The sequence below is a fragment of the Numenius arquata genome, chromosome Z (assembly GCF_964106895.1).
Source record: "Numenius arquata chromosome Z, bNumArq3.hap1.1, whole genome shotgun sequence".
In the NCBI taxonomy this organism is placed as follows: domain Eukaryota; kingdom Metazoa; phylum Chordata; class Aves; order Charadriiformes; family Scolopacidae; genus Numenius; species Numenius arquata.
This window is the reverse complement of record NC_133616.1, coordinates 9,315,013-9,333,722: the sequence shown is the minus strand read 5'-3', so window position 1 is coordinate 9,333,722 and position 18,710 is coordinate 9,315,013. Positions and strand designations below refer to the sequence as shown.

General features: G+C 40.1%; 1 protein-coding gene across 1 annotated transcript in view; it reads left to right on the top strand.

Annotated features, from left to right (window-relative positions):
* The window catches only part of KIAA1328 (KIAA1328 ortholog), a 178,307-nt gene that overhangs the window by 111,808 nt on the left and 47,789 nt on the right, over positions 1-18,710 (top strand). Inside the window, exons 7-8 of the mRNA XM_074166575.1 lie at positions 10,476-11,161; positions 14,153-14,248. Coding sequence (XP_074022676.1) covers positions 10,476-11,161; positions 14,153-14,248 — 782 coding nt within the window. The remainder of the gene's footprint in view (positions 1-10,475; positions 11,162-14,152; positions 14,249-18,710) is intronic.

Below are 18,710 nucleotides of genomic sequence, written 5' to 3'. Positions count from 1 at the left end.
CATCTCCTTTCTCACTGAAATCGCAGCTGTATGCCAAGAGGACCATGAATTTTTATGTTTGGGGAGCTCAGCCTTCCAGGCTCGAGTGAGATAGTTTGCCTCTGTTGCTCAGGGGATGCCTGCCCGATGCGGAGGCTGTCAGATTAGGTAACAGATTATGAGACATCATGCTGCAAATCTGCCTAGGTGGAACTTCTCCAAGGGTTGTTGTATTTTGCACAAAACTTCCAGCTATGTGTGTTCTTAGTCAAAAATGCTCACGTCCTTTCCATTTGTGGAGTGCCATTTATACTTTCCTGGGCTTCCTATGTAACTGTAGACTAAGATGTTGACTTCTGGTAAGAAATGGAGTGCTTGGTAATGCAAGAAAATCTGATGAAGGTCTCATTAAACAGGTGTATGAAGTAACTATAGAAAGACTGAAGGAGGAACTGGAAGCATAATATGAATGTAATATCTGTCCATGATAAGAGTTCTGCCACCATTCAGAGAAGACTCAGCGTTTCAAGCACCTTGGTAGCAATGCCAGTGCTACCTATCTACCAGTTCATCTAACTCTTATGTTGCATTGTAGCCTTCAGTGCCTTGGGAGTATACATGTTCTTTTCAGTATGACTGTAAAATAGAAATAGTCTGTGCTCCCATTTCTATGTGCTCTAGAAGGTTAATTTGTAGTTTCCTCACTTGTTACTTAAAGAAGTTATTCCTGGTAATTTAGTCACCTTGACATGACAGTAAGTATCAGCATGTCAACTGCTCTGGACTGGACATTTTATCTCTTGGCTTCATTCCTAGTGACAGAGACATAAGTTACCCCATATAATAGCATCTTGTGTTTACTGTGGGTTAGCATGGGGTAAAAACATGCCAGCTGTGATCTCAAAGCTGATGAGACCATGAGCACTCAGTGTCTAAGCCTTTAGACAACTGCTTTCTAATAAATGGTGTATATATGCTTTTTTTGAAATGTGGAGAAGTCAAGTACCATGGTTCTAACTTGATTCTTCTGGAGGATTTTCTTAGTTTTTTGCTACCAAGACTATTTAACACATAAACGTGGGGCTGCCTGTCATTCTGTCTTGCACTAGCGTTTGGCCAGTTAATGTAAAGCTATGTACCAGTCAGGTTCTGGTGCGTTAGTCTTGTTCCAGTCTTTGTTCCGAAGAGCAGCATCATTACAAAATAAAAGAGTCTTTCTATAAAGCTTTTATTTCTTACGTGAAACTTCTCTGACAAGATGAAGTGAGTCAGCCTGTCGTTAATGGGATTGCATTGAAATGTCTGCTTACATGCAACTCCTGTTGTCATTCCTTGGCATGATCGTTACTTGAGGGGCAGATTAGAGGTCAATCAGGCAGAGCCACGGGGGCGCCCACAGCTAGCCTCAGGATACTCCCTACAAATGTAAGATCAAAAGGGCAGGCACATGAAAATTACTGTTTACTTTTTATGAATTATTTCCCAGAGATGGGATCATTAGCAGAATCTAAATGCCAGCTGGCTCTTAGTGCAAGGACACTCCTGACAGAACGCGCTCGCTTGGGCACACCTTTCCACTTTTAAAGTCAAAAGATTTTCTGTTTTTGCTTTTGTGGGAGTCATGTATTATTTAAATAACTTTCTGTTTGTTTTTCCCCAAAACACCATCCCTACTTCTGAACATGCTTTTATTTCTTAGATGTTGTCCATTTCTTTTCTTTGTTTGTGCAGCAAAGCTATTTCAAAGCCTACATCCATACCCCAGGAGCTCTGCAGGAGTCGCTTACCTTGTGAAGGAAGTGACACTTTCTGGTAATCTTTCTGAGCGAACAGTGGCTCTTACTTAAAATTCATCACTGGCCAGTGGGTACCACAGTTATCCCTACTGTAAATACAGGGGAAAGGTGATATTGGCTGTCATGGTGAGGTACATGTTGGCAAACGCTGATTCAACGTCCGTTCCTGCGGTAATCTTCACACATCAAACTCTGCACGTTCTTATCCACATAAGTATCTGGCTTCTGTTTGATCACAGTAATCAGGGCTATTTAGAAGGGTCACGGTATATTTGCCCTTTTGTCTTGTGTCTAGAGCTATGAAAGCATGACTTTGGAGCAGATGTTGATTGAATTCTGAAGAGACTGGCAGTAGCTGGAACATGTGTAGCCCCTGATACGCTAAGCTTGTGATTCCAAGTAGAAAACTGTTTGCTTTTTAAAATAACTTTGAAAAAGTTACCTTGAAGGACCAAATACATGGTGGATATTACTCTTTAATGAAAACCAATATGAACTTCCCTCTTATCATCCAACACGTTACTACCCTTAATGTGAAATAATCAAATGCTGCCCAGCGTAGGAATGAAACTAAATCTGGCTGGTAACCAAAATAAAATCCCTTACAGCTATTTTTGTATGTTCTTAAAATGTGTGCTGTGAGATTAGGCAGTTGTCTTTTTTCCCCCTCTCTGCTATTTTTCTTCAAAATTTTAAAATAAAATAAAAAAAATGCTCTCTTGCAGCCCCCTTCTATGATAAGGTTGGGGGGCAGAAAATCCAATGTTATGTTCTTTTGTCTAAATCCTTATTCTTCTTAATGTGGCTAGACATTTTGAATAGGTGTGTTTTTTACTTATTTGGCATGATGTTTTCTCAACATTTCTGGTTTTTTTGGCGTTCATCTTGACAGCAGTAGCTAGAGAACTTCTTGCTAGTGTTTAAAAGGATAACATCTCCCTTTCCATCTCTTCCTCTTGCTGTTGGACAGAGCTCAGGAAATTTTTTATCCTTGCAAAGCAGTGAGAGTGCAAAGGAAACGTGTGTGCGGATGAGTGGGCTCACTGGGTCCTCCAAGATTGGGGTCTGCAGGCGACCATCTGTGGGTCTGGGTCTGGGGTTTATTACGACAGCATTCAGAAAGTTGAGGCACGGATACTATAAAAACAAGTCAGTTGGTGGTAGGCACAGTTTAGGCTTGTTCTGAGCTGCACACAATCTCAGAAGTTTTCCAGCATATGTCTTGGATATAGATAGGGAGATCTGTGTGCTCCCTTCAGTCGTGAAGACATGCTCACAAGTTTGTGAGATGTTGGAGGGCAACTGATTAGGAGCCAGGATGTGCCCTGCTTGCTGTGTTTCTTGCACGCTTTACACTGAGGCAGAGCCAGGAATCTAATTGTGCTGTTCATTTCAGATACCTTTGCTCTTGATACCTTCTTGTTCTTCTTATAGTCATCATGGAAGACAAAGATTTTAAGATGTCTTTTGTTGCACCTGTGCTTCAGTGGCTGTTAGATTCCCTCTCTTTTTTTTTTTCTACAATGTGCCACAAAAGTCCTTACATCTGTCTTCTGAAGTTGTACATCTTGAAGCTGCTGCTCAAATCCAGATGGGTTTCTAGAGCAGGTTGCCGCAGTGCTGTTAGGACAGAGGAATGGTGGAGGTTCCTTCTCCACCCAATTGCTAAGGAGTGCGAGGTATACCTGTCAACTGATAGCTGTTAACATTTCCATTTCCCTGGGTGTAGCCTTATCTTTACAGACAGGTGTGTATGTGTTGGGAGAGGGGCTATTTTTGGCTATACTGTAGGAGAGCCTGAAGGTAATGAGTTGTGCATAGTAAATCTTGCTTACTCCATAATTTCCACTACATTTCAAATTAAGGGCCTAAATTAGGGTTAGTGTCAGACTTGCTCTTTTGCTATGTCCTAATTTTGTTTTAAAAGCACATAGCTAAGGACTTTAATATGCTTTAGATTCAGTACTTGTAAGTTATACTAAAATCCCTAAGGGAGCCAAAATAACTTATTAAAACCTTGCAAATGTTTTTGACTGCTGCATTCTATTATTTTCTATTCCAGTGGTAGCGTACAGCCTCTGCTGCTGATGGGCGGAGGAACGCAAACCTCCAGGGCCCATTAGACTTAACTTGTTTACTGCATTGATATCTATATGTTAAATGACAAGAGAGTTCAGGTTATTGAATAATTTAAAATTCAGCTCTAATTGGTGTCATATGACCTGGAAAAGGCCATGGATGACGCCAGGAGCATGCTGTGAAATTCTTATAAATAATTCATAAATTAGATCATTCATTTGCCTGGATGTCTTGTTAAATGCAGAAGTTTGTAAGTAATAACTGATGATATAACACCTGTAAGTATTTAGTTCATATGCTGGAAGGTAATCTACCTTGATGATCTTCTAGCAAAACCTGCCAGAGTACGAGAGTTAATTGCACTAGGGAGAATGCACTACATTTATTTGGGATGGGCTTTGGCAAGGCGTACCGTGCAGATGTTGCATTACGCATTCTCTATCAGCTAGACAACTATTCTGTGTATACCCATGTTAAAAATGCAGCTCATCACTCTTCTGCCCTTATTTCGCATGAACTCCAAATGCACTGGGAAATGGTAGTGACCTGCTCTGCTCACAAATAGTATAGTTTTTGAAATATTTATCTAGGTCTTGAACTACTGATTCTTCAGTAAAATAAAGGGCAGAAGTAAAAAATTGAAGTCAGAAGATTGTGGTTTTTCGTTTTTATAATGTTGGCAGCACATTGAATGTTAATAGTTAGACCTGGTGCTGTCAAGATTAGTATAGTGGCATTTTTCTATAGTGCAAACAGGAACGATAGAGTTTTGTTTCGGAAAGCAAACATGTTTGCTTAATTTTAGTGGTCAGGTATTGCACTGCCATATGTAGGTACTGTTTGGGCTTAATGGGCATTCTGCTCACAGTGATGTCCAAGACTCAATGTGCAGCGCCTCGCTTCAGTTTTCTTGGAGCACTATATTATGAGCTGCCTTATCAGCCAGTGTAAAACCAGTGTGCTGATCTGAAATGGAAGCATTTGTTAGAGATTATCTACAATATTTGTGTAGCTGAAGAAGAAGGGTGGCATGTTTATGAATGCAAAATATACACTTAAAGCTGAGTGCCAGCAAATGCTCACATGCCACTTTGAATGCAGGTTTTTTTGTGCACCTGGCATCCCGGCTCAAACCCTCTTAACAAAGAGGAGAAAAAAAATTGAAGGCAACACAAACATAGGAGGTGTTCCTCTGCTGTCAGCTAACAGCTACAGATTCACTTTTTTGTGATGTGATCCTATTTTATTCTTTTCTTTTTTTTTTTTTTTTTTTTTTTGCTACACCTGCTCAGTATATTGAATTCGGTAGATTTTTACAGGAAAAATACAGGTTTGTGACTGTCATTCATATAGTTTCTTTGATTTGACACCAGTTGTTTTATTCAGTGGAATATGGCAATCATAGCTATACATAATTTCTACAGAAAATGGTGCGTTATTTCTTGCTTGAAAAACGGTCAGCTTATCTTCCCAGTTATCTACTGTGTTTATCTTAGGTACTGACAGAGTTGCTGAACTATTACGTGGGCACTTCGTAATGACTGATATTAGGTTACTTATGGTAGAGATTTTAATAAAGGATTACATGATTAAAAAAAAATAATTGATAGACTTCAGTAGATCCTACTAATTTACTTTGAAATTTTTACCTTTTCACATTCTCCTTCATAAATTCTTACAGCCTCTTGGAGGAATAGCTCTTTAATCACTAGTAATGCACTTCAAATAGTCCTATCATTTGAAATAATTGTTCTTAAAATGGCATTCCTGTTGCCCTGCTATCCTACCTGAGCTTATTTATAATATATTCTCCTCATTCTACTGACAAGAGCAAGTGCTTATACTTTCGATAGACCTGCAAACCCAAAGGCAAGCTTTATTCAGATGAGACCCACACATCAACAAGGCACACTGGTGACCGAGTTCCAGGTTTAGGATGTATACCTCAGGGAGTGTATCAGCTATGTCACTAATAGGTGCCCTTGGTGCTCTTTAAGGTTGCCCTGTGTGCGGTAGCCTCTCATTTGTCCATTTAGAAATTTTTGCTTCATCTTTAAATCTCTGTATTTCTCCTCTGGTTATTGCTTCTGTTGGTTCTTCTTGGCTTCCTCCAGGGTTCACAGGCAGATCAGCACAATGGACTAGTTCTGAACCTGCATGTTCCTCCATCTGTTACTACCCCCAACAAAAGAAACCCCAGATCTTAAAATCCAGGTTAGGGAAATGTTCTCCAGATATACTAAGCACAATTTTAGTTCATTGTCTCTTTTTCTGTATTCAGAAATATTTCAGCAACAGTGTACTAACCCAGATGCTATGGGTTAAACTGTAATGCTCTCAGCATTTATAGGAACTTTGCTGTTCACCATAACAGCACTGTATTGTTCTAGGACAATACATTCCTAGCTTTTGCCCTCAGAGTGCAAGACTTCTCAAGGTAATCATAGAATCATAGAATGGTTTGGGTTGGAAGGGACCTTAAAGATCATCTGGTTCCAACGCCCTGCCATAGGCAGGGACACCTTCTATGGTGACCAGGTTGCTCAAAGCCCCATCCAGCCTGGCCTTGAACACCTTCAGGGATGGGGCATCCACAACTTAGGGCAACCTGTTCCAGTGTCTCACCACCCTCACAGTAAAGAATTTCTTCCTAATATCTAATCTAAATCTCCCCACTTTCAGTTTAAAACCATTTCCCCTCATCCTATTGCTACACTCCCTGATGAAGAGCCCCTCCCCATCTTTCCTATAGGTCTCCTTTAAGTTCTGGAAGGCCACAATAAGGTCTCCCCAGAGCTTTCTCTTCTCCAGAACAACCCTACTTCTCTCAGCCTGTCTTCATAGCAGAGGTGCTCCAGCCTCCTGATGATCTTTGTGGGCCTCCTCTGGACTTGCTTCAACAGGTCCATATCCTTCCTGTGTTGAGGACTTCAAAGCTGGACACAGTGCTCCAGGTGGGGTCTCACGAGAGCAGAGCTGAGGGGTAGAATCACCTCCCTCAACCTGCTGGCCACACTTCTTTTGATGCAGCCCAGGATGTGGTTGGTTTTCTGGGCTGCCAGCACACACTGCTGGCTCATGTTGAGCTTCTCACCCACCAGCAGCCCCCGATCCTTCTCCTCAGGGCTACTCTCCATCCATTCTCCACCCAGCCTGTATTTGTGCCTGGGATTGCCTCAACGTACATGCAGGACCTTGCATGATGATTTTGGACTATTTCTTAAATGTTTTGTACATGTGGAGCTACCAGTGAAATCTGTCAGGTCCTTGCCTGTGTTGAGATTGTAAGATCTGATCAGTTACTGGCTTATCCTGTGCGGTGCCAAGCCCTGGTTGCTGTAGTCATCCTATAAATGCGTCTCCTCTCCTAGTGCTGTGAATTAGCACTGCAGAGCACGCAAGTTGCAGTTAAGAAGAATTTGCAGAGATGATAATGCTGCGTGCATAAAACCCGTGCGCTGTTTGCCTGTTTGTAGGAAGTTTTAAAGACTGGATGTTTGTTTAAGCTCTGCTCTGAATCCCTGAGCAAAAATTACTGGGATTGCGGTAAAGATTTTGTAGAGCTCCCCACGTCTTCCTCTTTAAACCCTTCTAAAGATTATTTGAACTTTTTATTTTTTTAGTATCTCCTTGTTTCCATGCAAGAGTTTCACATCTGATCAAGTCTTATTAACTCCATATGTTGCAAGGAGCAGTCTGAGTTTGTTTGTTTGTTTAAGCCTCAGTTAAAGGAAGTTGTATCTTTAAATACCGAACAGCAAGCATGGAAGAGCTCCATGGAGGGGAAAGCACAGCTGTTCCATCATGGTCCGGCATGGTTTCCATGTGTCCCGTAGGCAATATCTTTCTTAAACTCATCTTGTAAAATTACCCAATTCCTTATGCTTATGCATCTTTGGACTCATGGTAGTAGATGAGTCTTTGGATAATTTTTTTTAATTTTTTTTTGTTTTTCTCCTTTACCTGGCCTGCATCTTACAGACCTGTCATGGCATTTTCTGGTCTCATCTGATCCCTCCTGTAAATGTCAGTCCACTTTCCCTGCAGCCTCTACCATCCTGTTGTAGTTTTCAATTAAAGCATTAACAGAAAAACACAAATTGCCAAAAAAGTTGTTGGCTATCTTCTGACTCCCAATAATTAATTTTTCTTCGGAGTTAGACTCTGCAAGTACTGAGTAGCTGTCAAAGGCATGTTGGAGCTCAGTCTTCTGCCTAACGTGACCTCCTCCTTCTAAAGAAATAAAAAACCCCCACTCACATTCAATGACATTAATGAGAATTTTTCCCCCTGCAAACATATTGTAACTGTGAAATAACATTAAAGTTTCTCTGCCTTGTTATGAAGTCTTTAAATGTCAATGCCATTTCTGAGACCATCAGGGCAGATTTAATGGCGGCCAAGGTCAACAAATGCTAACTGGTACCTCTCTTTTAGGGCCTTCAGGGACTCTTAATAGAGTCTCATCCATGAAGTTAATTTGCGATGTGGGCCTTTATTCTTAAACCTGCTCCTGGTGATTATTTTGTACCATCTTCATTCATGTGCTTCGATTTCTTAACATTCTTTTGTCTCTTCAGTCAATAAAACAAACCGCTAAAATAAGGAAATTCTCATTTTTTTCATCTTTTGAGTCTTCTTTTTTTGTTCCTTTTGTTTCTTCTGTTCATGGGCTGCAGAAGGGTAGGTGTATGCTTTCTGTAGACCACCCTAAGCTGCCAGCTCTGACGCGATCCTCTAAGAATACCTTCAGGTCTGCTACCTTGTGCTGTCCTAGAGGGCTGGGAAACTGGCCACCATGAAAGCCTGTTTTATTGGTCCCCTAAATGCTTTATCAGCAGAAGCAGGTGAGGTGGGAAATGAGAGACAGAGTGTAACAACAGGATTCTCCTGTTTTCACTTTTCTGTCATATTTCTTCCTGTTGCTGGTCTTCCCTTTATCTGTTGTCTAACTTAGATTAAAAGGGCTTTGTAGCCTTTATTTGGCTAGAAAATATTGCAGACAGGGATGGCATGCTACAAATAATAAATAACAAAACTCCGTCTTTTTGGCAGCATGTTGCATTTCTGCTCAGTTGCCCTGCCAGCCCCTGTGACTTCAAAATATTTTAATGTCCTGCACTTTTCACCCAGTTCAAGCACCAGACTTTCCTCAGACATTTAGCACTGACATTAATGCAAATGGCTGCAACTCATTGGACCCTTCGGGGCAAAATATGACATCCTTGGCTTTCAATCACATGGCAGAGAGGATATATTTGTATCCACCAAACTGGAAATAATAAAATATCAGCATTCAGGTGCTAATCCACATTAATTTACATTCTGTGAAGTCTACAAGAAACTTGTAATTGGTTGTCTTGAAGGGCAGCAGAGTGTATTTGGTATTTTGTTTATTTATAAAAAAGAATTTAAATTATACATATAAACACTGCATAGATTTGGATTACAGCTCCCTTCTAATCATTGCTGGATGCTTGCTTGCATTCCTATGTACTCGTGTTTTGGGACTTGCTGACTGTCTTCCACTCTGTGCGGACAATGCCTATTTATTGCAAGCACTGCCAGAGTGCAAATAATACTTTTCTTTCCATCAGTGGATACCAAATTTCCCTGCTAAGCCACTTTCACTGCAGTGGTTTTGTTATCTTTTAAAAAACCTGGCTTCTGTAATTAAAAAAATCAGATCTTTGTGAAAGGTCCCAAAGGCTGGAGGAGTTTAAATTCAGTATGTTATTGAAATTAATGCGCAAGTCTAGCAAAAGAAATGCGAGTGCCTGATTCACTACTGTTCTGATGTGCATAAAGTCTCAAATGCTTAACTGCTTAGATGAACCATAGTGCAGAGATTCTCCGGGATGTAAGTAGGGTTTTGATGTCTGTTGCATAATGTCCACGAGTATAACAAAACCACTAGAATTTGCCTGCACTGGGTTGACAAATGTGAATTATAGTTGCTTTCTTTCTTCAGAGTTTTATCAGAGCATAATCACTTGCCCAGCTTAATTGAAAAATCACTTACGTTTATAGCTGAATTTAAACATGTTTTGTATTTAAATGACAGCTTTTGATGTACAACCATTTTTTACAGAAAGTAGTTGGTTTTTATCTGTGTTTCTGTAAAGATATTTCAAAAACTCTCATCAAATTTCCAGCAGTAAGTAATATCCCATTCAGTGCAAGGTGAAATGTTTTACATCAAATCTCCTGCTGTGTAATGGCCAATCAAAGAGTATTTATAGTGGCTGAATGGATATTTTGGCTCGGTATTCAAAATTAAACATTTTCAAACATTAACATTTAATGTTTTTTGCCACTCTTCAAGTTGATTTTATGTAACCCTAGATGCTCACAACTACTTGATACTCTGAAGCGACTCATTTTATGCTGAGGATCCTGCAGGCAATACTTTTACATTTATTATACTTGTGTAGATGGAATGAAATGTAGATTTGAAAGCAGATTTGGGTCTGTCTTCTGATAAACATTTTCTCGAGTTTGGCTGTGTGTCCATCAGCATGATGCAGCAAGTCTATTTCTGAGAAAACACATTTACCAAGTGAAACGAATAAGCAAAGATAAATTTTGGCAATTCACAGGAAATTGTTTCTCTTGTTGCAGGTATGCAGGAAGAAGAGCTCATGCCAACAGCCATCTTTGGAACTGGATGGTTCCTACCTGGGTATCGGGGCACCTCAAACTTTTTATAAGAACAGTAGAGCATCGAAGGCTGGAAGCCCAGCCCGGGTTGCGTTGTCCCAGCCATGCAGGAATAATCACGGTTACGGGACTGAAATCCATTACAACCATCAGGAGTGTCCAAAGGAATATCCGGCGGAAAATGCCTTGCACAGAAAGTGTAACAACGTGATTTCCCCTGCCAAGCAGAGGAGCCCTCACTGTGTAAAACCTGCTCAGGAGATGGACCAGAAAGAAAATGAATTTCGGAGCTCGTGCCCTCAGCCAGGGAGTCACGGTTGTGCCTGCAGACATGGAGGGAGCTCAGGGAGCGTGCCAGAGAGCCACCGTGTCAGCCAGGTACTTAGAAGACACTCTGGGCCAGTTCACAAAACCTGCGATTATTCGAGGCGCTCTCGAGTTTCTGGTCTGAATGACAGCGTGGACTCGGGGCCTAAAGAAAAAGAGCAGGCGAAAAGTTTGTATGAAGAACGAAGGCAGAAGCTGCTTCTGCAGAAAATGGAGCTGGAAATTGAAAAGGAACGACTCCAACATTTATTGGCTAAGCAAGAAACAAAACTGCTCTTAAAACAACAGCAACTACACCAGTCCCGTATGGATTATAACAGGTGAGTTTGAGATTTATAATTTAAAAAAAAATTTCTAATGAACACATGGGCAGTAGTTAATTAAAGTGGGAGAATGGAACTGATAAAATCAGATAGGCAAGACCTGTGGCACAAAATCTCTCTAACAGTGATTTAGAGGAGAGGAGACTTTTTAGTATATTAGCATATCCTGTTGGGAAACAGCATGACAGCTGTGGAAAGCAGCAGAGGAAAACAGTATGTGGTAGAAAGAAAGGCACAAGAAAAGCAGTGCTACAAGAGTAGGTAGGGAAAGAGGAGCAGTAGAAGAAAAGGAGAGGCTGATCTTTCTCCTTCTTTGGAGATTTTCAAGACCAGCCTGGATGCAATCCTGAGTAACATGCTCTGACATGCTCTGGGCAATCCTGCTTCGGCAGGGGAGTTGGACTAGATGATCTTTATGGTCCCTTCCAACTCTAAAAAATTCAGTGAAATTCAGTGAAATCTTAGTGCAGGCACTTGAAGGAATACAGGCATTTGGCAAGAGAGCAGCGTGAACATGGACGACATCGGTGCAGCATTCTCCCTTCTTTCCTTGGAGAGGTCGGTTTTGAAGTATTGCACTCTCCTAGGTATTCAGGCATACCTAGGAAGAAGTGTGTTTTACAGAAAAGATGGAGATCATTTTGTATATATATAGATATGGAACAGATCTTTTATTTTTCCATATATATATATATGGAAAAGGAGGGAGCTCTGTGTAGCAAGGACATTTTCTTCCCAATGATGTTTTCAGAAGGGAGAATGCCAAGACCAAGGCGCAATATGTGCCTAAAACTAGAAGAAGGGAAAGGCAATATCCGTAGAAATATGGTATGTGGCTTGAAAGGCCTGTGAGCTTGCTGCAGAAGGTGAGGTAACGCCTTCCTGACAATATACGTAGTATCTCTGGGAAAGAGGGAGAAACTGGTTTATTGGTATCACGTTAGTAGGGTGGAGAGGAACAGTGAAAGGCAGCAGGTTAAAGCCAGTTGAATTAGCCAGTGTAACTCAGCTGTGTACTAGTGTTTCAGCATTATTAAAGGAAAGCAATGGGGAAAAATGTAGCAGTCTTTTAGAAGCAGCAATGGGAGGGTTTCACAAGGATGCTTATTTGGATACTTTTTTAATATGGCAACTGCTGACAGCATCCCGTGAGAGTCTGCATTACATGACCCACTTCCTACACTCACGTATTATAACCACCATGGAGGAATATATCGCTTTCTCTTCTTAATCCCAGCCCCCTGGTTACTTTTCAAACTCTGGAAGAGAATACCGTAATTTAGGTAGTCTTTTGTTTGTTGTCTTGGATTGTGGTTTACATTGAAAATAATGTGTTTATATGGCTTTAAAAATGCCTGCCTTACAGGCAATCACAATTGTGTGTGTTGAAAATGACTGAGGTCACAAACAAAGGATTATGACTTCAGGTGAGAATTAAGTAGGAACAGATGGATTCTTAATCATCAAATACCTTAATTCTATGCATGCATCTTTCCTCTAATGAAAAACAAGTAGAATATGAAGGACATCCAGACTGAGTTTTTTCATGTTTTTGTTTCTAATGGATATTTTTCAGCATTTGAGCCATCATAAGCCCAGAAAAAAAATTGACCTTAAATATATCTATAATGATGTGTTTGTTAATGCCATTATGCGTATTTTAGCTTTGCTTTTTTTTTTTTTTTCCGCCTAAAAAACCCTTCATGGTTTACAGGGCTCTAGTTACTGAAAAGAATTCCGTGAAAGAAAATCATATATGATTAATCTTAGGACTCAGTATTTTCATGATCTCTTTTCAGAGGTGCAGGTGAAAGCACATTTGGCATATTCTCTCTAAGAAAAGCAACTAGATTATAGTGTGCTTGCTCTTAAAAAAAAAATATTGTCTCTTTAGAATTAAATGTTTGAAATTTACAGGTAAATCTCTTAGGCCTCACAGTTCTGTTTCGGTTCTGGGTATATAATTCACTTTTGCACTTGGTAACAGGGTAATTTTATCTACTACAAACAATCAAAATTTGTTTAGCTAAGCTCAAATACCCTTTGCTTTATTGTCAGGAGGCTCTAACCTAGTTCATCTCTTAACATCATGACAGTTTAAAAAAAACAATACAACAAAAATCCATTTCCAGATAGTGTTTATTTTTGTCTGTCCTTATTGCATGGATGGACTGCTGGTTAAGGTCCACTCTGAGCTGCTGAAAGTATTGTCATTGAATGACAAGTAAAAGGTCTGACCATTTGTAATTACTGGCTATTAACTCTTCAGCTCTTTTAGTGAAAGTATGAATTGATCCTTTTTTTTGGCCACACTGCATCATAACTGCATTTTAATTTCCCACATTTCCCTATTTAGCCTCAAGTGAGCATAGTACTTTCTTTCAGTTTGCAGTTTCTTTCTATGTGAAATAATTGCTTTGCTGTCAATAATGGTGTGTGTGCAGGGAAGGGGATAGTTCAGTGACTCCTGATGCCAGCGAAGCCAGAGAGACAAATATGGGTAAATCCTGGAAATGGGAATTTTATTCAAATGAAAAGGGAGAAGTAACTGTGTTGTTGACTATTCTGTCTTCATCAGAGAGAAAGAAAAAGGTGGGGTAGTATATGAAAAATGGAGCATCGTGGGTGGGCCAATAGTTTCAGGAGACACCACTGTCTCAAACGAATTCTACATTTTATACAGTTTACACACGATGCCTTTGAACTCTGGTGCTGCTGGAGCTGTAGCCTGAGCCCAACAGGGATGTTTGGTTTTGGATACCGTGACCTCTGTCTACAGGGAGCAGGTCCTTGCAAATCAGTAACGGAATTTTTTTCTCATCTTTTTCCCAGTGGAAACCCTTAGAAGCAAAGGCACTGGGCATAAGTCAGCCTTCCAATACAAAAGTGTATTTGAAAGTGTGAAAACAGTCATGAAACTTCTGCGTTTAATGTGATTAAGCGCCTTATTTGTAGACAGACACCTCACCTTTCCCTCTGCATTTTCAGGTTTAGAGGCCACATACCTGTTTCGGAAGATGTGCCCATTGATGAAGCACGCGGAGAACTTGCTCTGATGATGAACAGCAACAGCATGGGGCTGAGGTAATTTCTCTCTTCACTTCTAAGTACTTCACAGTGTCGCTATATCTTCTTGACAGTGTGCTGTTGGCTGCCAAGTGTATTTGTGTGTTTGTTTCAGATTAAGAGCTTTTTTTTTCTGCAGGAAAGGTAAAATTCATTGGCTGTTGCATTTTGAGTCAACTCAATAGTTGTGCTGACCTGCTATTACTCACAGTTTAGGAGCTGACTTCCTGTAGAGGTCTTGGGTTTTGTGTGTCATCTCTTAAGGACAATAACCTAGACCAGAGCAAAATGGAGTTTTCACAAAATCCTAGCTTTTGTTCTTTGTTCTAGGTACTGCTTGTTATTTTTTTTTCAAGTAGGATCAGAACATCTCTTTCGTCTTGATTTGTACCTGATGTAGAAAATACATTATCCTTTCACTCCCAGATAGAAATGATCTTTTACAAGTGGTGACAGTTAACTTTTTTTTAAACAATACTGTGTTGCAGCTCTGCTTCAGTGTGATCAGAGCAAACTACCGCTGAAATAGCTGGAAGTAGAGTGATGCCAATATTTAGCTCTTTATCTTGATCTTGTGTGCCATTTAAAACTAATCAATACCTTATTGTGTTTTCTTTCTGTCCTACCCTGTCACGTTTCCTGTTACCACTGGAAGAAGATTCAGGCTTATTAGAAAAGCAACACATAAAAACTGTGGATTTGACAGTATTTCTCTCTCTTTCTCAAAAAGCAGCAGCTTCTTGTTCTATGTTTTAACTATAGATGTTCTTTTGACCAAAGTATTCCATGTCTGGTGGGCAAGATGAGCAGCTGTCCTTCGCATGGGCCCTTCTTTAGTGACAAGAGAAGGCTTTAAAATAATCTTTTCTCTCCACTATGAGAATACTGGAAGTACTGTTGATTTATTTATAAACTAGGGGTCCAATACTTTCTTTTTTCTTATTTTTTTTTTAACATTAAGGGATACTGATTTTATTTTACTTTATTTTATTGAGATCCCTCTTCACTGAAAGGGGATAAGACTTCTTTCTCCAGAACAGCAGGAGTTGGTAGCTTCCTTGGAATACTTCACTGCTTAACCAGGTGTTTAGCTGCTGTGAGTTACTGGCATATTCTCATTGTATTCTGATGGTTTTTTGTTTGGTTTTCACACAGACTGAAGTGATCAAAGTGTGATCACTGTAACAAAAGAGATAGAGAGTCATGATATGTTTAAGATGCAGTAGTGTTAAGCCCCTTGGAGGAAAAATGTAACCTAGAACATCTGTAGGGCTTCTTGGCAACAGCTTACCAAAAGCCTGCAAAAATCTACATAGCCTAACAGGAAAATGAGGAAAACCTGTGCTGTTAACAAAATGAGAGTTCCAGATTTCAAAAGGTTCCCCACCCTCTCTTCTTTCCCTTGGTTTAATTTACTCTAATTTTTCAAAGTTAGTATGTGTTCGTGCAGTCTCAAGTTGCCATGCCAGCTGGTTCCAAAGTTTGGCAGCAAAACAGTTGGAAGTTTTTCTTCCTATGTGCCATCTTCAGTTTTGTAAAGGTTAACAGATGAATGCTCCCTAAATAATTTACTCTAATGTAAGGCTGAAAGAGGCTAGGAAGACAAGTCCATTTGTCTCTTTTATGCATTGGGATATGTAAGTGTTGTTTTCTTCGGTATCGAGAGAGAGCGTGCAAGTGTGTCGCTAAAGCTTAGAAAGAAGGAAGAGCTGGTAGGAATATATCCTTTTTTTTAACAATCTTCTTTTTTTTATTTTGGTTGGGTTTTTTTTTTGTTTTGTTTTGGGTTTTTGTTGTTGTTGTTGTTGTTTGTTTTTTAATTGACCTGTTCTTGTTAGAGCAAATGCTATCAGAACCCTAATGGAAAACCATTCCTCTCTGACTTCCAATTCATACACGAGAGCTCCTCTAGCAAATCTCACAGCATGAAACTTGATTTCAGTCTTCAAATAAGCAAAACTTAACTTTAAAGTATTCTGGTATTTTAAAAGAAATGGTGAAAGTCCTTTAAATACTAAACTTGCTGAAGTGAGATATTGGAGTTTAGAAGTAAAATAAATAATATAATCAAGAACTGAAAAACATAGGTTTTTTTATAATTAACAGCTCATTTTGAGTTAATTATCTACAATTACGAAAATCTAATTGCAATTTATTCTCTACTATCTGTGGGAAGAATCGTAGGCAAGGGAATATGCATCACTGCCAGGCATAAATGCTATAGGATGGGTACAAATAATAGAGGAGCCCTTAATGAAAAACAAAAAGCAAATAGGAGCGTGCAGCTGTGCCAGGCTATTGAAAGGTAATTGTATTCAGAAATGAGATATGTACTTTAAAAGGCATCTTGTCATCTCCTGTTGGGATTAATTTTTTCCCTCCTTGAAAAAGAGGAAAAAAAAGGTTCCATGAGCAAATACAGTACAGAGTTTGATTTCTAGTACAGATTTTGGTCATAGTGTGTCTATGAGAAGGAAAACTTTCATCTTGGGGGACTACTACAAAGTATAGCCAAATTGCCTCTTCTTTTCTCTTCTAAATGTGCCATTATGGTTTCTTTCACTATCAAAGTCCGTAAGCCTTGTCCTCCGTAGCCTTTTCGGATGGTCCTGGTATGAAATGGCAGTGTTGAATCTGTCACTTCCCTACTGGGTGTGTTGAGGAGCTGTTGGGAAGAAATGTGTCTGTCCCTTTGCCTGCTTGCAGCTGGGCTGGCGTGTGGGACCTGAAGAGTCTTCAGATGCAGGATCTCCAGTTCTCTAAGGTGCAGCAGTCAGAGCAGGTTTTACTGAGGACAGTTTTCAGTAGCTTGGAGTGCTCTGAAGTGAGCCCACAGCCAATTTTCAGCTGTGGAGATAGTAACTTGTACAAATAATGGCAAGTTGTCTGTATAATTCTTTCTCAAGCCTGCCCCAGTGTGCAAGGTGCTTTAAAATATTCAAAATAAAAACATAACCTGATGCATTTGTTTAGCATAAAACAGCCTTTTACAAAGTGCCTTCCATCTCCCAGACGCAGATGCTCGGTACATGCTCAAGTACCCACTCCATGCGTATTCAGTAGGATCAATACACCCGGCACCTGCTTTTGTGTGTGCTCCTGACGTCTGCAGCGGGGAGAGGAATTTTAAAACAATCCACTCTTCTCTCCTTTATTTAATCTTAGCTTTGGATCTGAATGTCATGGAAATAAGACCTATTTAATAGCACCAACTAGAGAAGATAACAGTTTGCTACTTGGCAAGCACTCCTCTCCACGGCTCTGCCGTGTGCCTAAATCTTGCCTTACAAAGTACCTCGCTTTTCTGATTCTTAGGTCTCCTATACGGCTCTGCCGGTACGGCTTTCTACTGCCTTCTCTCTAGCACACCTCTTTTCCTCAAATTTCACACAATACTGCCACTGCGCCTCTACATTGACCTGTGCAAAATGTTATAAATAGAAATTGTTGGATACAGCAGCTATCGGATGGGTTTACAGTTATCTGCAGCACTCCTTCAATGTATGCTACCTGGTTAAAGGATTTCTTTCCTGGAGCATTAAAGATTTGCAGGTGGAATTTGCCACCTCTAATTTCGTTGAAGGCTTTTTATGTTTGTGTGCTTCGTTCTATATCACCCGTGTGTATTTTTTCCAGTTTGTATTTTTAGTTAGTTGAAAATATCAAACACAGAATTCAGCAGTACTTTCCCCCTATTTGAATGCTCATTGCTATGGTGATAGTTCTAGGAGGGAATGCTGTCAGGGGTCTTTTAAAAGATTTTTATGTTTATGGTGTAACTATTTTTATTATCTTGTGAGAGAAGGTGACAATTATCTCTTGCTCCTTGTTTAATGCTTTGTTATGAACTTGATTTTTTTTGCAGCTTGTTAGGCATGCAGGCATCTTTCTATGGTGATGTGCAAGGACACTGTTGTGTTTTTGTCCAAATATTCAGCGCAATTAAATAGATGTGCAGAGGAACGCAGACTCGCAGCTCCCCCTGCTGTCCCAGGCATATCCAGGTTTGTTCAGACAATCCCCCCTTCCAACTAATTTAAAAATAAAATAAAAATCACATGCAGTCACAGGGCTCTACCACCTCTGACCTGACTTGCACTGGCCCAATTACTCCCATTTTTGAAGGGAACCTGTATTTTAAAAACGGTGGCAGTGGTAGCACCCATTTTATTTCCTATTTGGAGTTTTTTTGTCAGTTCTTCTTCATGCTGGCTTTAGTCACCTCCTCTTGCTCTTGTCCTGAGCCTCTGGAGGAGAAACTGTCACCACTTCCATAAGTGGCTCATTGTCCAAGACCTCCCAGGCTTCGTCTCATCTATGAGTTGTCCTTGGTCTCTTGAGGTGCGTCTATATAATACTAGGCCAACTTTTACGAACGTATTGAGTACAGTTTCTTGGGATTTTTTTTCATCTCTTTGCTGTTTTGGCAGACTGGCACATTAAATTGGGCTGAAATCAACTGTGCTTGCAAATGGCCCAT